The sequence below is a fragment of the Aspergillus pseudoviridinutans genome (genome assembly GCF_018340605.1).
Source record: "Aspergillus pseudoviridinutans IFM 55266 DNA, scaffold_6, whole genome shotgun sequence".
Lineage (NCBI taxonomy): Eukaryota > Fungi > Ascomycota > Eurotiomycetes > Eurotiales > Aspergillaceae > Aspergillus > Aspergillus pseudoviridinutans.
The window spans coordinates 1,193,579-1,220,704 of NW_025091286.1; the positions used below are offsets into that span (position 1 = coordinate 1,193,579).

Here is a 27,126-nt window from a genome sequence, read left to right on the forward strand (position 1 = left end):
TGGCCGGAGGTCGAGGGTCGAGACGGGAGACCAGACCTGTCACCGCGGGACGCTAGGTTTTACCGTCTCATTATTATTGAAGCTTGATACAAATTGAGATCGCTGAACACGGCCGAGCTCTCAGAATCGTAGGAATTGAATGGCTCCTGACCCTCCTCAGTCCTGAATGTTGATGCCTGCTGGAGCACTCGGTCATTGGATGAGCAGTTGATTTCGTCTAAACCTCTGAGCTAGGTCTAGGTAGAGCTCGTGCTTCTCGATGCATTGGACGCAAGATTTTCCTTGATATTGCCGGATACAGCAATGAGGTGAAGCGCAGAGGATAGTACAGCTGCTATAGCAGGATTTCTCCGACAACTCTCCGCATCCTTCCGAGATAACCCCGTGATCCATTGACATTCTACAGTCAATGATCCTTTATCGACATTCTAGGATCATGTTCATTGTTAATTAGGAACGTCGATCTCAATCCCAGATGCCTGCGTATTGAATAAAGAGGGTGAGATTCCCTACTGCGTTGCCTCGAAACAGGATCGACAGTTCCTGCGTACTGCAATGGCAGCTACTCTAATGACTGTGACAGCATCAGCGAATCCATGTCGGGTGACTAGTCTCTATTTACACTCTGTCTCAAAGTCAAACTCTGTTCCGAACAACGTGGTTTCTCTAAGGCCAGTTTTGTGCCGGATCTGCAGAGCCTACGTCCTATAAATCCGGCCGACATGCATATCCCTCCAGGATCCCAGCATGCGGCAGGGTTGGGCAACAGTGAAACGCCAATACGCCCTGTCCATTGCGATCCAGAACAGAAAGCCAAGACTAACCGGCAAGCGACGGGTATAGCTCATGTGGACTCTAAGTGGCGACCGTCATATCATCTTGCTGCGCCCCGGGGGTGGATGAATGACCCCTGTGGGCTTGGATATGACCCGGCGACTGGACTGTACCATCTTTCCTTCCAATGGAACCCGCACGGGAACGACTGGGGCAACATCTCCTGGGGCCATGCCATTTCCAACGATCTAGTGTCCTGGAAAATATTCCCTGAACCATGTCTCACGCCGTCTGCGGAGTATGATCGATGCGGCGTATTCACTGGCTGCTTCCGTCCTCACGGTCCGGATGGCAAGCCGGGTGTACTTACGTATGTATACACGTCCGTAAATCATCTTCCACTCCACTATACTCTGCCGTATGTCAAGGGCAGTGAATCGCTAAGTATAGCAGTCTCCCATGACCATGGCAGGACATGGCAACGATTCGACAGCAACCCGATTCTCCCCGGCGCCCCTGCAGAACTCGAGGTGACAGGCTGGAGAGACCCTTATCTGAACTGCTGGCCCTCGTTGCGGGCCCAGCGACAAGATGGACTGGCCTCCCCGAACTTGTATGGATTTATCTCCGGAGGTATCGCTAAAGAGTCCCCAACAGTATTTGTATACGTTGTCAATCCCGACAATCTGGCGGAATGGACATACCTCGGGCCTTTACTTCACGTTGGCTTGAATTTTCGACCCTCTCGGTGGTCGGGAGATCTGGGCGTCAACTGGGAAGTTGCCAACTGTTTTACGTTGACTGATGACGGCGTCTCCCGAGATTTCGTGATCTTCGGCGCAGAGGGACGCTTGTCTTCCGAGGATGGATCAAAGAGAGTACCGCGCTCCCTGCTCTGGATGTGTATTAATGCCCGACCTAGACTGCAGGCGCAGAGCATTTTCGAGCCTCTCGCAGAATATTCGTTCTCCGGGATCTTCGATCACGGGTGCTCCTACGCCGCAAACTCTTTCTGGGATCCGGTCACAGAGCAGTACGTCGTATACTGCTGGATCACGGAAGAGGATTTACCGGATCGTCTGCGCCATCGACAAGGCTGGAGTGGCGTCATGTCTCTACCGCGACGAGTAAGGCTGGTGACTCTTGACAATGTCAAGCGAGCCCACCAGTCGAAGCTGGAATCCATTACGTCTATCGAAACAGAGCGCCATTCGCAAAGTACACGGGTTCGAACATTGAGTATCCGGCCGGACCCCAGGCTCGGCATACTTCGAACATCAGCACGAGAGTTGCATTTATCCAAGGTACATCTGGGCTTTTTGGCCAATCAGCCCCCTGCATTCTTGCCCTTGGGCACTGCTAGGTGGGAATTGAACGCGACCTTTATGGTTGGGAAGCACTGCGCGGCAGTAGGGTTGGAAATCGGCCACAGCCCTGGTGAGCTCCCTCTCTTCTTCTCTCCCCAAAGTTGCAATAATTGCTGACGCACAAGGAGATTTCCACCAACGCACTATCCTATCATGGAAACCATACGACGAGACGTTCACGATCGAAAGGCCTTCGCCTCACGATGCCGGTATCAATCACGACCCCGAGACCGCTCCGCATACTCTCTTCACCTTCTGCAACAATGAGGGCGAGGAGGTGACGGAACCGCTTCACGTCCACGCTTATTTCGATGCAAGTGTGCTCGAAGTATTCGTGAATAGCAGAACGGTCATCTCCACACGCATCTATACACCTCACTCGCAGGCTTGCACCGGGTTGAAATTCTTCGCCTCGGCAATCGAAAGCCAGCTGAAACCATCAACATCTGCTGCTGCTGTGCTGCTGAGGGCAGATGTTTGGGATGGACTGAGCGCGATTCGTGATGAAATTAAGTATTAGATAGATCTCTAGACTAGCGTTGTATCTCATGACAAGCCCACATAGACGCGGGAGGAAACTCGCAACTAGGAAGACAGGGGTCGAAATAAACATGGTAGCCGCATTCTGATCACGGTAATCGCCAATCACTCACTCGATCGTCCAGATGCGAGCATAATAATGCTGCAGATTTTAAAGCCGTAGTCATACATGCAAGCTATGCGCATGGGCGTCACTCGTCTCATAAGGGAATGTTCATTATACGCCTAGAGGCTAGGTTAGGTCGGCGCATTTCATTGCATTACCGACGTCGACTGGCTTGCCAGAACTTCCAACCGGTAAACGTAATCTTCCCGTCACGTTGGTAGATGCGAAAGAAGTAGACTGGGACGCCAGCGATGATGAAGGCCACCACGATCAACGTCTGCAGTGGCTCGGCGATAACCGCGCGACTCAAAAGAAAGAGGCTAACGCAGCAGAAGATGATTGGTGTGGAAATCCAGGTCTTGTAGGGGCGCGCCAGGTACGGTTCTCGGATTCGGAGGACAATCAGGCCTAGGACCGTGAGGAAGTAGAAGGTGTACCCTGCGACGCCGTAGAACGTAACCAGAGTTTTGAACTCGCCACCAATGATATATATCAATGTCAAGGCGCTGTTTAATGCCATGGCGTTAATCGGTGTATATCCGATGCAAGTGGTTGCTCCGAAAATCCGGGACAGGGACTTGCTAGCCCACGAGCGGCGCTGCAATCGATTGGTTCCCATGGTGCTGGATCTACCAGTCCAGAGATTGCCGAACATCGAGGGCAAGTAACCTTCCTTGCCAGCAGCGTAGACCAGCCGACCACTGGTAAAGATCGTTGCGTTGAGGGCCCCAAAACAGCTCGCAGACACCACCAGGGCGAAAACAAGCGCCCCCACGGAGCCAAACACCTTGTCGCCAAATTGGACAGCAATGGTATTGCTCGCCTCTATGGTTGAATGAGGCAGCACAAGGAAATACGAAACGTTGGCAAGCAGGTAGGACAAGATTACCAGCGGCATTGCCGTGTGAATCACTCGGGGAAGATCCCGGCTAGGATTTTTAAACTCGCCGGTCACATAGTTTGTCTGCGGCTACGGTCAGTAAATGACAGGGGACAGAATGTGGGATGGAAGAGCCTACGTTGTCCCAGCCATCAAAAGCCCACAGACCGGCGTATATTGCAACGGCCCAGCCGGAGATGTCAGTACTTGTTCCCTTGAACCAACCTTCTTTCCACTCCTTATTGGCGCTCCCGGTCGAAGAGAACCCAGTCACTGCAACGACAATACCTATGACCGTGACCCCTATTAATGCAATGAACTTGAAGAACATGAAAAAATCCCCTATGCGCGCAGCCAGTCGGGTCGATATGCAGTTCAGCACGGTCACCACAAACATGCCCCCGAATGCGACACCCTTACTGATCCAGGGACTGACAGTCTCGGCATCCGCATGTATCACTGCTCGAACGACATACTCGCCGAAGATAATCGCGATGATGGCGGCGCTCCCTGGTTTCAGCACCAGAACAGCACACCATGTGAAGAGAAATCCAACCAGTTCCCCGAAAATCTTGGAGAGGTAGACCTGGGCTCCACCATTGAGAGGGATAGCGCCACCCAATTCTGCATAGCTGGCTGCGCCGGTCCATGCCAGCAATCCTGCGACAACCCACGCGATCAGAGCTGCGCCGGGAGACCCCGCATTGGCATTGACTTGACTCGGCGACGAAAAGATCCCAGATCCGATGACGATCCCGACCACCAACGACAGACCGTTCAAGTATGTCAATGTTTTATTTCGTTCTAACGAGCCGTCGGTCCCGCCTTGTCGGTCAAGTGCGGAGGGAGCCCCTAAGGGAGCATACCCCCCGGCGGTTTGCGATAGTGGAAAGAGGGCATTGCCGAAATCGAAAGCAGAGGAGATGGAGTACGATCGGGCCGACCTCGCTCGCCCAGACTCAAGATTTGTGTGCGCATGTGAGTTCGATAGGGGATCCTCGTCCTCGAGGGAGAGCTTGCGTGAGGAGGAAATGCCCGAGGGCGAGGATGAGGCTGAGGACCTGCCCGCAGATTCCGGGGAGGAAGACGCAAGTGATGCAAGTTCTAGAGAATCACGAGGGGCATGGAGGTTGTCCGATCTGGTATCCGTTTGCGAAAAGGTAATATGGGACATTTCTTCGAGCCGGTAGCTGTAAAGGCATTCATGTATCAATTGTGGTTATTCAAACAGGTCGTCAACAAGAGCGGACGAGGATCTCTCTCCATCCCAACAGAAGGCGGAGGGCTGTTGCACAGACGACAATGGCGGGGTCTATCCGACCGACGGCGATATCATATGGTAATACAACAGCAGCAAGAGATTCAGATGCTCTACCCCGTAGTGCTGAGAGTGGGAGATGAGAAAATAAAGATGATCGTCGCCAAGGGGTTCTTCATTGATGCCCGATCGAGTTTAGCGCCAGGACAAAAAGGGTCTCCAATTAAGCTTGAAGATGAAGATCACGACAAAAGACTCGACGGTACACATTTATCACACGTGCTCTTTCGTTGAGAGGCAACCTCATGAGATCCCGACTACCAAGGTCAGGGGGACTTTTGTTCAACCCGCCTTCTACCATTATCAAGAGAGTAACTTCTCGTCGTTATACCGCGCCTTCATTATCTACAACCTCCGCACCTACTCCGCCGAAAAAGCGTCTATGGCTTCGATTGACCATTGTCACTGCAACCGCGGCAGGCATCGGAGCCTACGTTAGATCGCAACAAGGCTCAGAGTCGGCCATCCTGAATCCAGTCACCTTTACCAAATATCGTCTTGTCGCAAGGGAACCGGTATCGTCGAGCGGCAGCATCTTCACTCTGAAACCACCCAAACCCGACGGCAATCGCGAAGTCTACGAAGATGCATGGAAGACGGGCGTATGGAGCGTTATGTTCAAGCAACCGCAATTGCAAATCGGAAGAGACTATACACCCCTACCACCATTATCACTAAAGGCAGAAGATGGGCACGAAGAAGGGTGCCTCCGGTTCTTCATTCGGAAAGACCCGTTTGGGGAGGTATCGCGGTATCTGCATTCTCTTGATGTAGGATCAGCTATTGAAGTACGCGGACCTCGAATCGAATGTGAAATCCCCTCAGATACTCGGCAGATTCTCTTTATCGCGGGCGGTACTGGAATTGCTCCTGCTTTGCAGGCTGGGCATACGCTTCTACGCCGGACAGACGCGGACTACAAGCCGAGGCTTCACATTCTCTGGGCGAACCGGAGACGGGATGACTGCCTGGGAGGTTGCAACGATACTTCGGCAATAGACAAAGCGCAGCAAAGATCCTGGTTTTCAGGTCTGTTCGGGTCATCAAAACCCAGCAGTCCTCCGCCAGTCGGTCCTACACAGGACCCGGCAGCCACTTCGCTCATGGTCCGCGAGCTTGAGGCTCTCAAAGCTCGATATCCGGGCCAAGTTACGGTTGACTATTTTGTGGACGAAGAGAGTTCATTCATTGAGAAGAAATTCATCACGAGATTCACCGATTCCGCCTCCTCCAATGGGTCTCCTGGCGGTAAAATGATCCTTGTGTCAGGACCGGAAGGCTTCATCAGCTATATGGCAGGACCAAAGCTGTGGGCACAGGGGATGGAACTCCAAGGTCCACTTAACGGAGTTATCAAGGAACTCGACCTGAAAGATTGGGCGGTTTGGAAGCTTTGAGAGTCCACCATCCCGTCTATGTACATTTACAATATGTAACATTCTAAATGTTCCTGTGTAAGTAATTGTATATATATAAATTCGGCACTATGTTGAATAAAGCTGGGTAGTCGAGGTTAACTCCGTACGAAACAAGAAAGACTTTTACAGGTTAAGAAATGGAATCATAGCCCTCGGATCGACCATTTAAACATTGCCGGTAGCGTAGTCATCGAGGTACTTAGCCAGCTTCTCAACGTTCTCCAAGGGAACTGCATTGTAGTTGCTGGCCCGGATACCGCCAACACTGCGGTGTCCCTTCAACCCTTGGAGTAGGCGCTTCTCAGCTCCAGCCAGGAACTCCTTCTCCTTCTCGGCATCGCCGCCGTAGACGCGGAAACAAAGGTTCATACGGCTCCGGACACTCTTGTCTGGAACAACGTGGTAGACCTGAGGGTACTTGTCCAAAACACTGTAGAGGATCTCGGCCTTGCGGTTGGAGATCTGCTCCTGGCCGCTGATCTTCTGCACACCGTGGGTCTGAACGAGTTCGGCCATGACCTGACCCGCAATCCACAGGTTGAAGATGGGGAGTGTGTTGTACAGGGAGTTATTCTTCGCGATGGTCGCGTAGTCAAGTACGACGGACCCCGGTAATCCGCCAATGTTCAACCGATGAAGAAGAGCCGGTGCTGGTGTAGGGGCCTGAGGAGGCAAGAGCGACTTTTTGATGATGACGATGGAAATACCAGCGATACCAATGTTTTTCTGGGCACCACCCTGCTGTCCGTTAGCTCGGAGACTCGAAAACGAAACCTCATCACAGGAATTATACGTACGAAGATCACAGAATACTTGCTGACATCAACCTTTCGGCTGAGGAAGTTGGAGCTCATGTCTGCGACGACAATTCGGTCGTCCGACTCCAGGATCTTTGGGAAGTTGGGGAACTCCACGCCGTCCACTGTCTCATTATCACAGAAGTAAACAAAGGCCGAGTTCCTGCTGGGCGAGAGAGACCAGGTCTCCTCTGCAGGGATCTTGCCAAACTTCCCATTGTTCGCGGTTCTGGCATCCAGCGCAATGTTCACATATTTGGCACCCACCAGACGGGTAGCCTCCTGCGCTGCCTTCAACGACCAGGAACCCGTGACGATGTAATCCAGCTTCAATTCCTCCTGTACCTCCTTTTGTAATCTCTCAATGACCAGTTCATCCTTGTTTTCGGTGGCCGAAATGTCAGCCTCGGCTCTCTGTCGTCTGCGCTCTACCCAGACTCCAACAAGGTTCTGTACGACCGAGCTGAATTGTCCGCTTCCACCTCCCTGCAGGAACAGGATCTCGTAGTCATCAGGAATATCCAGAAGCTTTGTCAGGCTCGCCTTGGTATCTTCTAGGATCTTGTTCGCGGTAGGAGAGCGATGCGAGATTTCTCCGAGTCCGAGACCGCAGTCATTGTAGTTGACGAAGGCCTTTGCGCCCGCCTCCACGACCGATGTGGGCAGAGGAGCAGGGCCAGCTCCGAAGTAGGCGACCTCTTGTCTGGAAGGCATATTGACTGTATGAGCGTCGCCTTTTGATCAATTGAAGCAGATTCAAAATAATTTGGCCTGAGAGAACGAAGAAACAAATTTGAATGTTGGCGGGGTTGACTCAAAAGGTTCCCAAGGCCCCGCCGGAGATTGTCAGTCACTCCGAGAGCGGATGTCACTGCTCTTGGTATTGACTCATCGCCTCAATCACAACATAATATTGAATATTTTGCCAAGGGATGATTGTTTGACATATTACTTTCAATATTGTCTAGTATAAGACCTTCTACAGTGTGGCTTGTCTTGGTTGCACATATCGTCACCTTTACCTCTCTCAAAGGAAAGTATATAGCGTATAAGCACATGTCTTGTATAGCTTCAACTTATCCTATTATGGTAAAAAGTGCAACTTCATCTTGAGATGTCACTTTCCATTCCAGCATACTCACCTACCTTTAATCCTGTTTAACTGGATTGCAGTCAGACAGATGTTCATGATGAAGAATGTCCTATTGTATCAGATTCATGCTAACGAAAAGTCGTATTCCATTGAGAGAAAAAGCATGCTTGAGAGAGGGGCAAAATTGATTGGAACTAACATCCCCTTGCCGGTTATCGTCCTGGGGTATTCAACTACATTGAACAATTTCGTGTTGACCACCTAACTCTCCTTCCATTGCCCTGGCCCCGACCTGAAAGAGACCACATGTCAAACAAGCCGGGCGTAGAAAGATACTTCACGCAGCTCGTCTAGCATTCACCACAGCGGACGATGATATTCAATGGTGGACAACTCTCTCACTCGTTAAGCGCATGTATCTGCCGATATCACAGGTCAGACTGAATCAGGTGTAGTACTTTATTGACAGCATAACATAAGTATATTCTTTTGCCAAAGTCCAGAGCATATCGATCAAGGGAAGATCTGAATGCAACCAACAGCTGTTGACTGTGGCAGTGTTGAACTGATTGAGGGACTGAAGATGAGGGGAAACAGACGATCACCTACAAGGGCCACCGCTCCTTGTCAGTTTCAGCCTCGTCCGTGACTGTCAGCCCGCAGCTTCGAAGGTCTAACTTAGTGCTGCAGCTTGGCTGTGCACTTCAAGACTTTTCCTGGTTTCTTCTCGTCCTTCCCGATTGCCATTCTACCTTTAATTTTGTTCTCTTCTATCACAATACTATTCGATCCCCGTCCATGGAATCTATTGCAATATAGTAGTCGTTGGCTGCCTACATCTAACCGACCAATGCTGGACTCATAGTTACGCCAGGAAACCACCTTCCCCATGGACCCATTCACCTGGATCGGTGCGATTTCAGGAGTTCTCCAAATCGCTCAAGTCATTTCCCAGACAACCGCAGGTTTGGTCAAATTAAAGGGGAGGTTCAGCAATGCCGATCTCACCATCCAGTCACTCATCGGAGAGCTATCGATTATCGAATCAGCTTTGACTCACCTAGAGGGTTGGGCCAAATTCAATGCCCGTGGTACGACCAAATCTGAGGAGTACGTTGAAGGATTGAATGTCGCATTGGATGGCTGCCGAGCGGTTATGGAGGTCCTTTCGGAAGAGGTAGCGTCCCTCGTCCAGAACATAGCCGGACAGGACCTCGTTGTTGGATTCAGAGCTCGTGTTAAAGTGGTTTGGAACGAGGATGTCATGCGAGCTCACCAGGAACGACTCCATGCGCAGGTGGTGGCCTTGCAATTGTTGCTACAGGCGTGTCAATGGTCGGAGCCTTGAGTACCTGACATGCTCATTATATGCTGACATCGCGATAGTCGCTCATCGTCCGAGCAAGTCGAGCTGCTTCGGAGAGCGGAAAACCGCCAGATCATTAAAAAAGTTGCAGATGATACGGCCACTCTTCGGAGCTCCAGCTACGCAGGCTCCCAGGCACACGGGTCAAGTTGGAGCTTTTACCAGCAATCCGTCAGCAACGTCGCTTCTGATCTGGACAGAGTGCTTGCCTCTTCTCCCTCAATCGGTTACGCAGGCCACCACTTCCGATCAAAATCGGACATTGATGAAGGCTATGCAAGTGCAGCCACTACCAGTCGCAGCTTCTCGCAGACAGATGGCTTCTCGTTGCCCCTTCGTCCCAACGATTCGATCATTATGAGAAATGGTCACAGCACAAGCGCAACGTTACAACACGCTCCGCGCCAGTACAGCCAGAGTCAAGTTCGACGATCGCAGTCAGATTCAAAGCCACCATCGAGTGTTCGTCCTCCGTTGGGGTCCAAGCGCGAGAAGATACGTTCGGTCTTTCGACAATTCAGTCGAAGCAGCCTAACGTCAAGCTCTTCGAGGTCGTCCGGACTAAGCCATACAGCATCCAGGGTAGCACGAGCTGTTGACGAAAAAGATCTGAAAACGAGCATTGACCTTACAACTCCCGAAGGAGCTACGGCTCCTTTGATCGTCAAACTGGCTCAGTCAGGAGGTCTGGCTGACATTGAGATGCTTATAGAGAGTGGACATGGAGTCGATACACGGCATCTGAGTACTCGCAGGACTGCCCTATTGGTGGCAGCGCACTGCGGTAACGAGGCGGTGGTCAATCTGCTTATTCAGAAGAACGCGAGACTTGATGCCGTCGATGCCTGGGGTTCTACAGCTCTTCATCTAGCGGCTTCACGCGGCCATTGTGATGTACTTCAGCTGCTTCTTCTGGAGCAATTGGACACCGAGGCACGAGATGCCCAGGGCAGGACGGCGCTTTGGCTAGCGGCTGGTCGAGGCCAGCTTGAAGCCACCCACTTGTTGATTGCCCACCACGCCAAGGTGAATGTGCGAGCGGAAAATCATACGACGCCACTTCATGCTGCAGCAAAGCGAGGCGACGAAGCAATTGTAGAGCTTTTAATATCATGTGGTGCAGACTTAGAAGCGAGAGACGGTGCAATGATGACAGCGTTGCACTATGCATGCGAAGAAGGCCACCTAGGCGTGATGAAACTGCTCCTGGATAGCAGAGCAAATATCAATGTGCCCGGAAGTGACCGAAGGACGCCGCTCATCTGCGCCGCAGCAATGGGGAGATTTCTGGTGACGCAGGAGCTGCTCAGGCGTAAAGCCTCGACCCATTGTGTGGATGATGCTTCCATGACTGCGGTACACTGGGCCGCGTTCAATGGACACATCGAGATTGTGGATCTCTTAAGCCAGAAGAAGGGCGTGCTGACAGCAACCAACAAATTGGGGCGAACAGCCCTACATCTTGCGGCCATGAACTCGCGTTTTGCGGTGATAGAGCTACTTGTGCGCAAGGGTGTACCAGTCGACACACGATGCCAGGACGGTCTTACCCCTCTCCATTACGCCTGCTTGGCGAACAGCCTTGAGATTGCCAGACTACTGCTCATCAGTAACGCGAACATCGAGGCGCAGACAAAGATCAATCAGCAGAGACCCATCCACATCGCTGCCGCTCGTGGATCGATGAATATGCTCAGTCTGCTTTGTGACAAGGGAGCATCCCTGGAGGCTAGAGACGCCAAGGGTGACCGGGCTCTGGGGGTCGCTTGTCGCCACGGCCATGCAGCAGCAGTTCAGAACCTCCTTGGTCGAGGTTGCCCTTTGTACTTGGCATACGAAACCAGGCCACAGGAAGATTCCCCCCTGTGTCTGGCAGCAATGGGGGGACATCTCCCAGTAGTGTCCCTTCTCCTCCAGCACGGCGCATCCGTCGTGCGGAGAGACGAGTCCGGATGGCAGCCACACCAATACGCCGCGTATTATGGACATCCTGACGTTCTGGCACTGTTGCTTCAACGTGGACCTGCATCGGCAAACGATGGGAAAAGATTCGGCCTTGACGCCGCCGGAATCGGCTTCGCCCCTCATGCGATCATCTCTGAGGAGCGGAAGGAGCAAGTCCGGCGGTTGTTGAACCAAGATAGCAGGATATCCGCCGCCCAGACCCAGATCCTTGCTTCCCAGCCCCTGCAATCTGTAGGAGAAACACCCCATGACACGGCAATAGCCCCTCAGCTATCCTTGACGACTCGATCTCCAGAGCCCTACGCTGAGCCCTCGGCCATGGCGCCTCAGGAGCTGCCTGTTACCCTCGAGCAAGGACTGCCCCCGAGCCGGTCCGCTACACCAGAGCATATGCGCGGGGGAAGACGCACCAGCATTGGTTTGAGAAGCAGACCATCACAATCCAGGGAGATTGAGACCGCTATACAGTCTTCTTCATCAGGCAGAGCTCCCCTTCAACCTGGGCCAAGTGTTTCTCACACTGGCTCTACTTCTGAGCCTTGGTTCGATTACTCTCTGCCGTACTGGAGGGGCTCTCCAGTTTCCGCAGTTCATGAAACCGAGACTGAGGTCGAAGTACTCGCACCACAGCCGGGTCGCGGGACGGTAATAGAGTTACCATTGCTATCAACGCTCAACTCGGTTGACCCTGTATGTGAGTCAATTGGTATGGTGAGCTCGGATTCGGAGTCTTCATCTTCTGTATATACTGCGCGCGAGGACTAAGTCCGTGATGAAGAGGGCTTGCATGCAATAAATGCTTTGTATTTACGACTATAATGCCATAATGATGATTGATGTTGGTGTTTTAGTAGAAAATTATATAGTTTCTATTCTTCGAGAGATCAACGCGGGGAATTTCCGAGTGAGCTCCGCCCCTTGCGGCCTATTCATTTGCCTATTTAAGGATTGTGTATACCTTCCTTGTCCATTATCTCAGGGCTAATTTCCATTCTAATCTCCTCCTCTAATCCACTCAAACTGGGCCAAATAGGTCGCTATGTGGTTGAGGACATAGACTCCCGGTATGGACCTGAATACACCTGCACCATCTGCCAGAACCAGTTTGACGACTTGTCCGATGTGGAAGAGCACTGTCGACGGACCACTTCTGGTGTGCGCGATGTGAACGCGTCTTCGTGTCAGAGGATTCCAGGCGTGATAATTTGCGGAACTCGCATCGGCATCATATCTGCAATCTTTGCGAATTCTCCGTCTCAGCGCGACCTGGAAGACCACCTGGACGAACAGCACTGCTTGTGCGAACCATGCAAAAGATACTTCCCCTCGGCATACGAACTGGGCCAGCATGATATACAGTGCCACAACTGGTGCAATATCTGTGATCGGTACTTCCGCAACGAGAACAACTACCGCATGGTACGTCCCCATGCCCTCGTTAAAATGCCACCGTACGTATCCTAACGCCAAACAGCACCAACGCACGCACGACGCGCGCGACGTGGAATGCTTCGGCTGCTACCGAGCATTCGGGTCGTTCTCTGCCATGTTGATCCATCTCGAAGCGGGGACTTGCTCAAAGGGCGTGTCGCTCAGCGATATCTACGAGATGGCGTTCGAGTGCTACCAAGCCCGCAAGTACACCTGGGACGAAAATGATTACTTTCCATATTTTTGCCCTGATCCTGGGTGTGGGCGCGAGTTCCGATTCCCCTCAGCTCTCTATCAGCACGGGGAGACTAGTCCGAACTGCGATCATCTGTTGCGACTGCCGAAGTGTTTGGCCAAATTGAGACACTTCATCTCGCAGCGGGGATAGTCCGCCAACTGGTTATGCGGCCAACTGGTGAGGACGACTGCAATCGGCGACATACATTATCGCAACCCTCATCGATAGACACAGGCGCGCAGAACTTTGAATCCCCTGAAAATCTATACTTGCGACGAGACATTCGAATGCATAGATTCAGGCCCATTTTAGGCAATCCGACGCTTATTCAAGCACCTTTTCTGTGCATATTGATATTCAGGCTGTTCTCATTGATGCAGAAGCTGTATGGATTCAATCCATTCAAAGAGACTAACTAACATGATATGATGAATCGAGAAACACGTTTTATCTCATATCTACCTGCTGATATTAATCTGTCGTTGAAAAGAAACGCTTCCGTGGTCGGACGGCGTCCAACTCGCCTGGGGTCAAGAGAATAGACAACTCGTATTCTAGTGCCCAGCATCGCCATTTCACCCTCCTTGGCCCATTTTCATACACTTGTCATGATTGACGTTTGAGTCCAGTGCTCAATCTGAAGAGAGACTATGGTTGAGATCTTTTCCCCGACCAAATGTTGTTCCTGGCTAAGCCTCCCTCCGTCAATCTCAATGAAACTGCTAGGGGGGGAAATCTATATAAGAGATGGCGACAATTTAGAATCTGCGCAGACGCTACGATCTCAAAATGCAAACGATAGTGAAATTTGCCCTCAGTATCGTCCTCTCCAGAAGCTCCCCGGCTGAGCAGCATATCTACCTACTATCTCTACCCAGAAAATGGGCACAGCACCCTGATCTCACCACACCAACTTCCCATCAAACCGAGGAAACGACGCAAGTTGCTGAAGGAAAATCCCGAAATCGCGACAGATCCAAATGACTTCTTCGTCCACAAACCCTACATCTCGTTCAACCGCACTCCGCGAACCCTGCGGCGAGGCAGTAGCAAGCAGGGGACCCCAGTCTGTCTCAACCACAACTCCGCCTTTTGGAAACGCTAGAACCTCAAATTCGGGGAGGGTATGATCGCAGCGATTGACCCAAGAGGCGCAGTGAGGTGGAACCGACGAAGCAACACCGATAACCGCGTTGACGACGGCAAAAATCTCGCATTGAAGGTCTACAAGCTGCGCAAGTGGCGACTCTAGCGCCAAACGAGCAAGCAGATCATTGAGGCGTGAACGCGAAGCGGAGGCAGAGTTAACAAGACCAACAAAGAAGATGCGCAGCAGGCAGTCGGTCATTCCGATGACGATCCCGATCCCGATCCAGATGCGGGTCATCGACCTGTGCGTGCCGATGAAGTGCTAGCGCAATGTTAGACCGCACCACTATCCACGCGCACCCAGTGTAATCAGTGGAAGTACGCTAATATTGAGCTCGTCTGGGAGGGCACGAGAGGAATCTGCCCGCGGGGAGCTCAAGTAGTCGAAGCGCTGCTTGCCGTAGCATCACCTTAAACTGACTGCTCGAGTACCACCTTCTTCTGGCCATAGCCAAGGAGACGCGGTGCTTGCTCAGTATTTCAGCAGCATCGAGAAAGAAAAGTATGGCGGCCTGGTCATCTACAAGGCAGAGGTATCCAGGGTTTTTGGACCGCACACGCCAACTTCAAATGCACATGAACGAGACAATTATGGCAGCTCTCATCAGAGCCCATGAAGCCATTGTGGCGACTGCAGTTTGTATGGCTGTCGGAGAGAAGCACAGACGGAATGTTGTATATGCGATCTTCAAAGCAATCAGAAAGGCCAGCGAGGATGGGGGAGCTTAGTTAGCTAACTTCACATCCATCCAATCATCGATCTATTCATTCATCCATCACATTTGCATCTCGAAGGTGGAATGAAATGCTCTCCATCTAAAACAAAAAAAACAAAAGAGGACAAAAGGAAAAGCACAGCCCTAACACGAAACCAACTCCGACCAAATACTTACCCTATAGGAACGCAGCGACTTCCCCGTCGACTCAAGTATGACTCAACGATAAGCAACAGTCACGAATTTCTTCACCACAGCAGCTGAAGAACGCCCTATCCGTCATCTACTCTGAAACCGCAAATCGAGTAAGGCTTTCTTGCCTCTCGGGATCGACCTACCAGCGACCCGCAACTCAATTCTGGCCGATTTGTAAGACGGCGATTGTAAGCCGTCATGATTAATCCAGTCTCCGCTCAGCTCTAAGGTATACCTTGGAAAGCAAGTCACGCACAGAATGATCGGGAATGTGCAAGAAGGAGCCCGAATCAGAGTACATACGCATAATTGTTTGTTGCAAAAATAGTTCATAGATCAACTTCCAAAAGCTTGCAAAGCTAGATGTTAGTCATTTCCGGTCTGCCCTGCCCCGTGGGTGCCTGGGCGATTTGCGTCATGAGGCAGACATATACTCGAGACAAGAGAGTATAAATAGTAGGCATCTTCACATTGTAGTTCTCTTCAGGTAGATTGCATTCATCTCAGTCTATTGCATTACATCTAAGAGTTCGCAATCATCTTGACCTGGTCAGTTCTACCAGTCTTGCGACCATTGTCTTGGATTCGACTGCCGACGAAGTGGAAGACTCAGCGGTCTTCTCCTCTTCCCTCCTCTTAAACTCACAAATTTCAATGGGAAGAGGTGGATACAACGATCCTGCCGAGCCCACGAAGCCCTCCCATCTGGTGACCTGCCGCGCCTGCACTGGCGCCTTGCCCAACTTGCCATCTATGCAAGGGCGTGGCGGATATAACGACGTGCATAGCGACGACGACTGAATAACGCTCGAGAGTCAATCTGAATCTGTCGGTATATATTGACCCGGCTGATCTTGTTCTCGGCAGTCATGAGTTGGTACGAACGGCGGTGCCTGGGATATGGGCTGTGGGACGGGGATTCGCCATTTTTGGTGGAAGCGATGCAACCATATAGATGCAGAAGATTGTCAGATCCACGAATACATAAGCAATTTCATTTTCCAACACAGAACCTAAATCACGTCCCAACGTTAGCCGCAAAGCAACATTATCATCATAATCGCACACGGAAACCCACTTCTCGAATACGACGCCCAAGACATCCTCCACGTCGCCGCTCTCGCCTTTGCCAGTGATCTTGGCGAGAGTGTCCGCGGCGAATCGCAGATGCTCGGCTGCCATCACGACATCAATTTCAGTCTCAATATTTCGATCATGAATATAGCCGGGAGTTTGGAGCGTTTGGGTTTGGGTAGTCTGCTTCAGGAAATCGTCCAAGTGTTGCATGCATCTCTGTAGATTAGAGCTTTGTCGATGGGTCACTCCCAATGAATCTTCCCAATACGAAATATCGTATTGTCCATTCTCATCTCCATCCGTTCCCGCCGGGGATGCAATTTCTTCAAAAGTTGAAATCAAGCCTCGTAGGAATCCTTGCATATTCCCCGGATCTGATTGCTCGGACAGAGTCCCTTCCGAGGCCTCGTGGCAGGATATGTCGAATATGCGTTTCTCCGGTACGGCTGGAAACAGCGTCCTTATTTTCGTCCTCAATTCATGCAGTGACTGGCCGAACCGATCTGCTGCAGGAAGTCGATCGCACTTGTTGATGGCCACAACAATGCACTTCCCAGCTTGTACACAATCATTAACCGCATCAATTACCTCCTCGTCCACTGATAGTCGGTAAGGCGAGCCATTAGTCCCTTCCTCCAGGGAGACGACCAACACAACCACGTCCGATTCTAAAGCCCTAGCTCTGGCGCGCCGGATACCCTCCTTCTCAACTGCTCCAATGACCAAAGTTGCCTGACCGGTGGAAGCGCTCGTCTCAGACCGGATCCCAGCCATGTCGCCAAGCTTGCAGTACCAGCCGCCGAGATCAACCCCAACATCCACAATGTCCCTAGTAGTTCCCTCCTCGGTACTGACAATAGCGGCTTCCTTGCCCACAATCCGATTCAAGAGTGAACTCTTCCCTGCGTTAGGGGCACCAAGCAGGGCGATCTTGATCCCATTGCGCAGGAGTTCTCCCTTCGACGCATTTTCGATATGCAGCTTCAGCTGAGTCTGCAGCGCGCGGACCTGTCCTGCGACGGAGCGGACAAACTCCTCAGGAGACTCGTCGAAATACTGGTCCTCGGAGAAATCAATCAACGCCTCCAGCTCCCCGCGCGCATATAGTAACTGCTGGCGCCACAATTCGTAGCGTTTCGAAAGAGCATCACTCGCACCCCGAACAGCAAGGCGCCGCTGCTGTTCCGTATCAGCGGTGAGCGTATCGCCCAGTGCCTCAATTTGCGGCAGATCAAGCCGGTTATTCATGAACGCTCGGCGAGTGAATTCGCCCGGTTCCGCATAGCGGACCAGACTCTCCGGCCGATTGGTGCGGGCAATAGCTGCCAGCACCGACTTTACGATAGCCGGTCCACCGTGAAGATGCAGTTCCAGGACGTCCTCGCCTGTAACAGTTTTGGGTCCAGGGAAATACAGTACAAGAGCCCCCGCGTCGAGGACTGTGCTGGCGGAAGGCTCTTGTGTAGGATCGTAGAGGGTGCGTACTGCGGCAAGGCGGGCGCGAGGAAGAGGTGCACTGGGACAGAGGGCCCGGTAAATCTATTCAAGGGCCGAGAGAAGGTGTCAGCCGGTCATCTTATGTAGTTATCTCTATGTTGGCGCTTCGGGTTAAAGAGGCGCTCTGGAAATAATCGTCAAACATTGACTTACCTGCACACATGCGGAACCCGAGACTCGTACAACCGCTATGGCTGCTCTACCGGGAGCGGTAGAGAGCGCATATATCGTTGAATCGGCCTCCAAGGAGAATTGAAAGCTCGAAGATGCAGAGAAGTGCCGGCAAGAGCTGGGTGATCTCCGCTGGACTAGTCGTGCTAGATCAAAAGCAACTCCATGACTTGGAGTTGCTATGCAAGAATATCGGCTCCATGACGGGCGAAAGGTAAAAGCCCGCCGTAGACTCCAAAAACCGAATGCTCGCATGCGCAGGCAGGTAAGTGGGAAGTTGAGGTTGGAACGAGAGGGCGGAGTACTACCGTTGATATTCCCGTTTTATCAATTATGATATCACGTGATTTATATATGTTCTTGGTTGGCGCAATTGACTACTATTTACAGCATCTGAGTGTTAGACAGGCCATCTATAATGTTCTAAGTCTTGAGCATATAGCCAGCCTACTTGTCAAGTGGTTAAAGCTTTAAGGACTGTGCTTTGAAGTGGGTGGCGCCATTGATCTATTAACCTTAAAAGTAACAGACCATGCAGGTCAACGCGAAATCTTGGGCACCAACATATGCATGGGGGATATTCAACGACACGACACTTGCGTCACTTCGTCACGCCTGCGCGCCGAAAGACACCGAGCCATACGCCAGACAACCGACGCTTCAAGATCCACCGCCAAAGAGATACAACAAGCGCAAGTAGTCGTGCCAGTACAGGAAAAGCACGAACCGCCGAAGGAACGCGCGAAGAGACAGTCAGCAGCTGAAGGAAACTATGTACAAAAATGGAATAAAGAAAGTTGTATAGATATGCAGAGAAGAGAACAAAAATTAAGAGATGCCGAAATATGGATGACGGGTAGGTGGGACGATGTACTCTCGAATGATGAATTCAAAAGCAAGTCACAATGAAGGTACGCTCGGGAACAAAGGTGGAAGATCTAGAAAAGAGATGTTCGAGCTGCTAATGTTGACCGGAAAGAAAAAGAGGGCTGTCAGTGATCAAAAGGAGGAAAAGAATAAGAAAGAAAAAGGTGAAGACAAGTAACTGTGGGGGATATTATACACTGAGACACATAGGGAAATGTTTCCGAGACGACATCAGTAAGTCTATCAATCAAACATTATATTATGAGAGTTCGGGTGATTTTGTTTCGGTCGAGCAAGCAGCAACTATGGGTTATAGATCAACCCGACTGCTCTGTAGGCTGATGCTGTGGCGAGCCACCGAGGGGATCTTCGTCACTGGGTGATCCTTGATGCTGATCTGCGTTCGGCGAAACGACAATAGAGGGAGTTTGAGGAGGCTGTGAAGCCCCATTCTCCTCATTCGAAGGACTGATCATGCCGGGTTCACTCAGTGCTGAGGCTTCAGTACTGGGTGGTGGCGTTGCGGGTTCTGGGACGATCGACAAACTCGAACCGTCAGCGCTGTCTTTGCTAGCATTTCCTCCATTCCTCCTTCTCAGTCTGCGTTTCCGGCGTTCCTCCTCGGCGCTCTCTCTTCTCCGTCGAGCACGCTCTCCGTTGTTGTCCATGTTATCTCTGAGACCTTGCAGCATGCTTGCAGCGCGGTCTGCAACGTCTTCGCTTTCTGACACCTGCAGATCGTTTGTATGGGTGTCTACATCGGTCTCTTGACCTGGCGGGCTCAGCAGACCGGTCTCTGTAGTGCTAGCGTCATTATTGACGCCCACGAGAGTGGCACTGTTACTGTCCGTCTGTGTTTCACCATTTGCGAGCTCAGATGCAGTGAGGTCCGGCATCTTCTGACCTGAAGCAATGCGAACCTGGTGACGTTCCTTCAACCTGGCGCGCCGACGACGATCACGTTGATCTCTAGCCTGAGGAGCTGCAGCTCGTAATTTCTCCAGAAGCGAGTCCATGGCACCGCTCGTAGCAGGAGACAGTGGCGCATCGCCTGCACCAGTACTGTTGGCAAGGCCGGCGTTGACACGTTTGCGGGCCAGGGAAGCCTCGGTACGCTTTCTGGCCTCTTCAAGGGCGACGTTCTTCTCTTTCGATTTCTAGGAATCCATTAGCCATGGTTGCCATTGTCATAATGAACGAACGACATAGAAAAAAGCTTACCTTCCACTCCAACAAGAACGAAGCCAGCTTCGCAAAGAAGTCCCGTCGAGCTCCTTCATCTGTATTATCTTCTCCGTAAAAGACCATGATGTCGTCGTACGTCTTGACCATCTCCTCCAGATAAATCTGCATTTGCTCCGCCTTTCTTCTGGCATCTTTCATACTTCGCTGGACGACTTGACTCACGCGGTCCTGTGGATGGAACTTCTTGGGATCGCTTAGATTGCCTGCATCAAGGCTTGCCTGCACGTTCTTGATATTATCAATGTACTTCTTGGCATCTGCCCGCAACTGGTCGACGTTGATCTTCTGCACTCCGATGACGCCGCCGATCTCATCAACAAAACCTTCCCACTCGGGGTACTGATTGCGGACAATACGCTCAACGAGGTCTGCGAATGTTGTCTCATTTTTATCATCCTTGACCATGCCAAGACGAGCGAGCGAGCTCAACTTGAAACCTTGAGCCTGCTTGTTGGCGTCGTTCATGAAGTTACCGATATCCAGGATCAGTCCAAGAACGTTCATCAGGGAGACTGAGTCTCTCAAGGTCTCGCTGACCCTCACGACCTCGCGGGTTTTCGTCGAGAGATGCTCGTAGTCCGGCTCGAAGGAGCGTGTCAATGCAAGGGCCCGCATTCTCGCTTTCCAGTAATGATTTAGCTCAAAAGCAGTGTAAAGGTAAATCTGGTCCTCCCGCGTGAGCTCGGTTGGATCTTGCTCTCGCTCAGAACTAGCAGCATCAGGCCCCGTCCAATCCTTGCTGTAAGGTGCCATTAGCTTGGAGACATTCTCAGGTATCGTGCACATCTCCTCTCTCTGCAAAAAGTCCATAACCACCATATTGTCCAGAATTTCTGGATCGCAATGGATAATCATACGGACGACATCATCGACAGGGTACTGAGAGAACTTGGCCAATGCGATCTGGAAGGTCTTCGACAAGTCGTTTGAGATTATCTGTTTCTTGTCTTTGCGCTGCTTGGCGCCGGAGCCGGCCCCAAAGATCTTGGTCTCCTTTGCCATGAATAACCTTTCGACTTCGTCCAACACGCCCTTCTTCGCCAGCTCGCTGTACTTCTCTTCCTTCGCTTGAGGAGTGGGGTCGCGAATGGCCCACACAGTCACCTGTGGAGTATCGACCTTGTCCCAATGAAGAGCCTTAAGTTTCTTCTTAGGTCTAATAGATGACAAGACGGCAGTTGGGTGAGAAGGTGCAGATTGCGAAGCCATGTAGTTGGCTCGCCAGCCTCCGCCAACACCAGGCGGCGGAGGTGGTGGAGGTGCTCCGAACCGACCCGGGGGAGGTGGAGGGGGCGGAGGCATTCCTCCAGCAAAGCCAGGAGGGGGCGGCGGAGGAGGAGGCGGAGGCATTCCTCCAGCAAAGCCAGGAGGGGGTGGAGGAGGAGGCGGAGGTGGAACCCCCAAACCCTTGGCACCTGGCGGCGGAGGTGGGGGCGGCGGTGGAGGCGGAGGTGGAATGCCAACCGCACCACCTGGAGGGGGTGGTGGTGGGGGCGGAGGAGGAGGAGGGGGAGGTGCAGGCACGGATACAGGTTTCTCTTCGGGCTTTTCGCTCTCACTCTCGAGCTTCACTTCATCTTGGCCGACCTGGGCTTCTCCAATCTCGGGTTGAGATGGTTGAGCATCATTCTCGTCGACTTCAGCATCTTCAGCGTCGATCTTTGGGACTTTAGAAGCAATCTCCCCCAGCAAATCAGATGCTTGCTCCGGATCCATTCGGGGCCGTCCAAAGTTGACGAGAAGTGACCCATCCTGGTCCGATGGCCTCTCTTGACCGTTAGCAGCCTCCATCTCCGGAACATGGCTTCTTTTGCGATGAACAGAACCCAGAGCGCTAGCTTCCAGGTTTCGACGAGCTTGTTCCTGGAAGTCCTCCGGGTCAGGTTCGCCATCCATCTGCTCCCGTAGCTCACGCAGTCGGTCAGAGGGTCCATGTTGGCCCCAGACTTTGCCCTCCAGCTTGAACTGAGTCTTGGTCCGCTCAAGCTGTTTCTCCAACCGCTCCAGCAGTCTTTCCCGGTCCAGGATACCCCTCATGTGCGATGGATCGGTCTCGGCAAGATTATTCTTCTTGGCATTCGATGCAGCGATATCCTGAGCGTCTCGGAGCATTAGATAGAGCTCCCTGGTTTCCAGTTCATTCCGCTGCAGCTCCTGAGCACGCAGCCGCTGAACATCGGCAAGCTCTGCCTTGAGTGCTTCGTTTTGTCTAGTCTGAAGCTCAATGATGCTCGTTTGTTCATCGATCTGCTTCTGCAGTTTCTTCACCAAACCATCCGCGCCCATCTCCACCTGCGCCTTCATCTCGTCCCGCTCCGCAATTGCGGCCTCCGCAATCTGCCGCGCCTCAAGGGACTCGTCGTATGCCCGCCTTGCCTCTGCATCAGTATGAAGCCGGTCCAGAAGACTCTGTACTGTAAAAGTCAATCCTTGCCGTAGATCCAGATCGGGGAGTCTCCGGTCCATGGCAACGTAGCTGAGCATGGCATCGACAAGCTGAAACATTCGAAGACCGTCCTCTCCGGAGTTCTCCCGTATGAGAAGCATGTGCTGCATAGCGGAAAGGAAGTAATCATGGGCACGCGTCCCATTGAGTCTGGTCAGAATGGCATCCGTTATTTGCAGGGGATCGCTCATGTCCTTCACCTCACCCTCGATGCTATCCTTCATACTGCTACTCTCCCGCTGAAGGAGATCTTCGTAGTCAATGGCCTCATTTTCTCTGAACCGCTCGATCTGCTTATCGATGACCTCGTATTGGAAGCCTTCCATCTTCGTCAAGAGACGCTTGATGCCGCAAGAGATGAACTGGGCCCGGATGTGGCATCGCAATTGTAGGTCATTTTCCGGCGCATCCACCAACATGTTGATGAGCATCATGGTTGAGACCGCATACTCCATGAGCAGATTCTCCATGCCAATGCCGCCGCTGCGATACTCCTCACTGGCACCGACTAAACTGCCCATTTTGCCCCGGCCGTCGATCGTCACCTCCACGATTCGCATCCAGGCATCAAAACGGCCAGTTTCGCCATGCTGATTCTTGACATGATCCATAGCCTGCAAGACCTTTTGATGGCCCTCCCCTTCCGCCCAGTGACATAGGAAGGTCAGAACCTCGCTGACCAATTTCCTTGTGTTCAGCCGCGGAGATAATAGCGAGCTGATAAGAGCGATAATGACCTGCTGATGATTGATTGCGTCGTCCGCACCATATTTATTGTTCATGAGGGCCTTGAGACACTTGACAATATCGTACTCTCTATCCAAGTCCCGGTCGCCTGTCGGTGGTGCGGGGACAGGGCCCGAAGCCTTCCTGCGGTTGATCTTCGAGAGAACATTGGTCAAGGCGATTTGACCTTGTGCTTCGACAAAAGCTCTGACCCAACTGTCATATTATTAGCGGGAGGTAGAAAGCGGTAAGCCTGGTACAAGAAACTCACCTAATGGGCTGCGTTCGCAGACTGACACTCAAGCTGGCCAATTGTTTTGATGTGATACTGTCGTCCATGACCTTCTTCACATACCACTCCGGGCTCCCTTCTTCATCGGCCCGCTCGAGAATGCCGGTTGGACCGTCATGGCCATGAGTTTGCCTTGCGTTCTGTCTCCGCTTCTGTTCACCCTGTAGTTCCGTCAAGCGGTCCTGGTGTACGAGCGTCCATTTCTTGGATGCGGGATACGCCAGCATCTGCCGCTTGGCCTGCTCTGGAAGGTTTTGCCAGCCTCGCTTTTGCATCAAGTCAAGGAACAGTTGGTCCACTATGCGATCGTCCCTGGGCCGCGTGAGATATTGCTCAGGATTGAGGGCCGGTGCAGCAGGTTGGGCAGCCAGCTGAGCAGCTTGCCATGCCGCTTGTGCAGTAGAGAATCGATTGGAGTTGCCGCTGCTTGGGAAGAGAGTGCCACGGTCACCTGAATGCGATGTTGTGAGCGTCCGTGCTGAGCCGTCCGACGAGATATAACTCGAGCCCCTTGTGTTGGAAGAGAGAGACGAGTGTATGCTGGTCTGATCAAGGGACATCCGCGACGTCGATGATGAATCAACGGTGGACGAAGAATTATGGCTGAACCCAGCATTTGTGGCCGAACTGCCTGGTCTTGCCCACTGCTGATACCTCGCGCTCTTGTCTCCTGCAGTACTCCCAACCATAGACACATTGGACGCGTGCGGCGGGGGACGGGGTCCAGTAGGATGGGAAAAGGCGTTGGTTTCTCGTGGTCCCGTCGGGTTCCATGCTGGATATTGATGAAAATCACTGCCCCCCTTGGCAAGATGATTTGGCGAAGGCTCCTTTCGCGGCGATGTCTCTGCCCTGGACAGATAATCTACCGGGATGGGAGACCTGGTATCCGCAGGAAGGCTCTCAAAGGGAATGGATGTTATGACTCCTGCGGTCATCGAGAGACCGCTTGGATCAAAGTCGTGCGAGTAATCCACAGATTGGACGGATGATCGTTTCGAATGGCGGGACGAACGGGATCCAGCAGCGCTTCCTGGGGGGGCGAGATTCTCCGACCCTCCATAACCCTCATACCGATCATCTACCGGCCTCTCCTTGTGCAGCTTCCTCCCGAAGAATCCTTTGCCAGCCGAGGTTTGTCTCGATTTGTCGGATGCGGACGTGGTGGTTGGCATCTTGACGGGCGTCGCTGGGGAAATGCAGGGCGCAGCATGAGCGTTGTCCACAACCAGAAGATCTAAAACAGGAGCGTTGTCGCTAACAAGGTTGTTCCCAGAAACCGACGAACCCCGTTACTGTCAAACCTGCGCAAGGGCGTCAACGACATCCAACTCAAATCCAGTAAGCCGTAGTTGGGACTCCTGACTAGCAGTTGAATACCCGCTGCGGAGCAGCGCTAGAACAGGAGGGGGGAGGGCGCCGAATAGTAACACTTCAAATCCTCCCTCCTCTTCCGGGCTAGATGCGAAAAAGGCGCAACACCACAAGCGAGGGGTATCGGTCTCCCAGAAAGGGGGTGATCGCTTGTCCTGCTTGTGCGGGCAAAGCTAGGATGATGCTAGAAACGTCGTTTGCTTGTCAGGGTTAAAGCGCGGGCATTACTCGTTTAGGGGGGTGAGAGGCGGCTCTAGAACGCAACAGGGGCCGCTTACTCACGTGACCATTCTCCCCGTTCAGGAGATACAGTCACGTGTGCTTGTCTGCATTAGTCTGCAGCATCTGCGACGAAGAGCAGGCTGTCAGATAATCGCCAGCAGGTATCGGCTACTGGAAACCTGAATGGTAATCTATAGAAGCCTTAGTCGCTTTGTCTTATTCTTGTGTGATGTGAGCGTGATGTCTTTATGTTGATCAGAGACCCGTCACTATCATTACTCCTGAGCCTCTACTTAGGCTGGTGCCTATAACTGTATACGCAACTCAAGCCACCACTTTGAGCCACAGTCAAGATGGGCTCCATGTCAAATGTGGCCAAGGTGAGTTTTCTGCGGTCTCGTATTCTGACGGTGTTGATTTCTAATGATCTGTTCTGCTCAGACCCTCCTTATCCCCGCCGTAATATCCCTGGCGCTTTATCTCCTCCTCTCATTCCTCATCGTCCCATTCTTCCGTCGCTATCATCAACGCTACTCACAATATCTTCCGTTGCAAGCGATTTCTGCGCACACTTTATCCTTGCGAGATCGTATAGCCGATGCTGTCATGCGCTTCTTCTTGCCATCGTCGTGGCGGCGGCAGACCGACGGACAACACGATAACATTAGCATATTTGACGAGGAGGGGGAAATCATGGTTGGGATGGACATGGATCCCTCTCGGAGGGAAGCGCTGGAAAGACGGCGCGATATAACGGCTGACGCAACCAGCCGACTCAGCCGGGACCTCGAGCAGGGGTTCATGGACGATAGCGATGATGAAGGGGATGATCATGGCCATTCAAGGGTTCGTCGGTGATTTGTGATCGATTAGTTGTTTGTCTTGCAATTACAGCTGGCGTTTGGGTATATGCATATTAGACAAGCGGCATGAAGACTGCGGTCTCTTCTTCAGATATTTTCGCATGTATCTGATGGATCCCATCGAGACATTTCCGAATTGCACTTGAGAATCAGGTGTCGGTAGAATATTGAGATGGTTAGTAGATACGCTCAAGTGAGACCTGTCTATCCGACATATACGTTCAGAATACCGTGGCAACATCGTTTCAAGGAGGCTGGCTAAGGTACATACCAAATGATGCCAGATATGTGAGAATACTAACTCAACTAGATCTGTATTTTACGTGTAGGACCTCATAACCTCGCTCGAACATTGTGGCATCAAGGACGTAATTTATCCTATTGACTAACGTCCGGATCTTAATTTCGGTTGTCCAGAGCAATCGTCGACCTCGCACTTTTTCTGCACAGAACACACGAGTTAAACGGAGTGTTTTATGCATTAGAACAGAAAGTGTCCTCCACTGAGCTTGATACTCATATTTATATTTACATATATAGTAACGGTTCAAGCAAAATTGATAGCTTGAGAGGCATGTAGTCCGCTGGAGCCTTGAGTCTGAGCTTTCAGATCAGTGTGACTGAGGAGAGTCCAGTTATTTGAAACACAATTGAATTGGTTCTCAACTCCCTGGAGGGTAACAGATTATGGCTTGTATTGAACTATTGACAGTATCATCATGGTTCCAAGGGACCAAGCCTGCGCTTACAGGTTAAGCAACTCTAAAAGGGTTAAGCTTTAGCTAATCGACGGTCCCCACCAGCTAGTCTCAAGGTAAACTATTTCAACCTGAGAAGCACTGAGGACTTTGCCTTGCCACAAATGTTGCTGAGCATCTGTGTTGCGTGTCAAAAACCGCATACATGGCTTGTTAGCTTGATCATAAAACTCCGATCAGCTATTAAGCTTGCACTCTAGACCATACAGTATTTAAGAGTAGGAGCCGAGTTGGA

The 27,126-nt window shown here is 51.9% G+C and overlaps 8 protein-coding genes across 8 annotated transcripts; 4 read left to right on the top strand and 4 right to left on the bottom strand.

The window, feature by feature from the left end:
- Nucleotides 1-722: 722 nt before the first annotated feature.
- On the top strand, nt 723-2,661 carry Asppvi_008844 (glycoside hydrolase family 32 protein; the record flags this gene model as incomplete). The annotated part of the gene is made up of 2 exons (XM_043304709.1): nt 723-2,211; nt 2,270-2,661. 2 exons carry the CDS (start codon nt 723-725, stop codon nt 2,659-2,661), a joined length of 1,881 nt encoding a protein of 626 aa, XP_043160644.1.
- Nucleotides 2,662-2,941: 280 nt separating this feature from the next.
- On the bottom strand, nt 2,942-4,841 carry Asppvi_008845 (putative amino acid transporter; the record flags this gene model as incomplete). The annotated part of the gene is made up of 2 exons (XM_043304710.1): nt 2,942-3,751; nt 3,807-4,841. The coding sequence occupies 2 exons, from the start codon at nt 4,839-4,841 to the stop codon at nt 2,942-2,944; spliced, it is 1,845 nt and encodes a 614-aa protein (XP_043160645.1).
- A 389-nt stretch (nt 4,842-5,230) lies between these two features.
- On the top strand, nt 5,231-6,382 carry Asppvi_008846 (cytochrome b5 reductase family protein; the record flags this gene model as incomplete). The annotated part of the gene is made up of 1 exon (XM_043304711.1): nt 5,231-6,382. The coding sequence occupies one exon, from the start codon at nt 5,231-5,233 to the stop codon at nt 6,380-6,382; it is 1,152 nt and encodes a 383-aa protein (XP_043160646.1).
- A 186-nt stretch (nt 6,383-6,568) lies between these two features.
- Nucleotides 6,569-7,914, bottom strand: Asppvi_008847 (O-phospho-L-serine:2-oxoglutarate transaminase; the record flags this gene model as incomplete). Its single annotated transcript, XM_043304712.1, has 2 exons — nt 6,569-7,141; nt 7,201-7,914. The coding sequence occupies 2 exons, from the start codon at nt 7,912-7,914 to the stop codon at nt 6,569-6,571; spliced, it is 1,287 nt and encodes a 428-aa protein (XP_043160647.1).
- A 1,268-nt stretch (nt 7,915-9,182) lies between these two features.
- Asppvi_008848 (ankyrin repeat protein) lies at nt 9,183-13,443 on the top strand (the record flags this gene model as incomplete). Its single annotated transcript, XM_043304713.1, has 4 exons — nt 9,183-9,628; nt 9,680-12,318; nt 12,658-13,043; nt 13,099-13,443. The coding sequence occupies 4 exons, from the start codon at nt 9,183-9,185 to the stop codon at nt 13,441-13,443; spliced, it is 3,816 nt and encodes a 1,271-aa protein (XP_043160648.1).
- A 751-nt stretch (nt 13,444-14,194) lies between these two features.
- On the bottom strand, nt 14,195-18,353 carry Asppvi_008849 (tRNA modification GTPase; the record flags this gene model as incomplete). Its single annotated transcript, XM_043304714.1, has 4 exons — nt 14,195-14,704; nt 15,914-16,150; nt 16,239-17,969; nt 18,081-18,353. 4 exons carry the CDS (start codon nt 18,351-18,353, stop codon nt 14,195-14,197), a joined length of 2,751 nt encoding a protein of 916 aa, XP_043160649.1.
- Nucleotides 18,354-19,282: 929 nt separating this feature from the next.
- Asppvi_008850 (formin sepA) lies at nt 19,283-24,849 on the bottom strand (the record flags this gene model as incomplete). The annotated part of the gene is made up of 3 exons (XM_043304715.1): nt 19,283-20,122; nt 20,187-23,598; nt 23,654-24,849. The coding sequence occupies 3 exons, from the start codon at nt 24,847-24,849 to the stop codon at nt 19,283-19,285; spliced, it is 5,448 nt and encodes a 1,815-aa protein (XP_043160650.1).
- Nucleotides 24,850-25,623: 774 nt separating this feature from the next.
- Asppvi_008851 (uncharacterized protein) lies at nt 25,624-26,128 on the top strand (the record flags this gene model as incomplete). Its single annotated transcript, XM_043304716.1, has 2 exons — nt 25,624-25,650; nt 25,712-26,128. The coding sequence occupies 2 exons, from the start codon at nt 25,624-25,626 to the stop codon at nt 26,126-26,128; spliced, it is 444 nt and encodes a 147-aa protein (XP_043160651.1).
- Between the last annotated feature and the right edge of the window lie 998 nt (nt 26,129-27,126).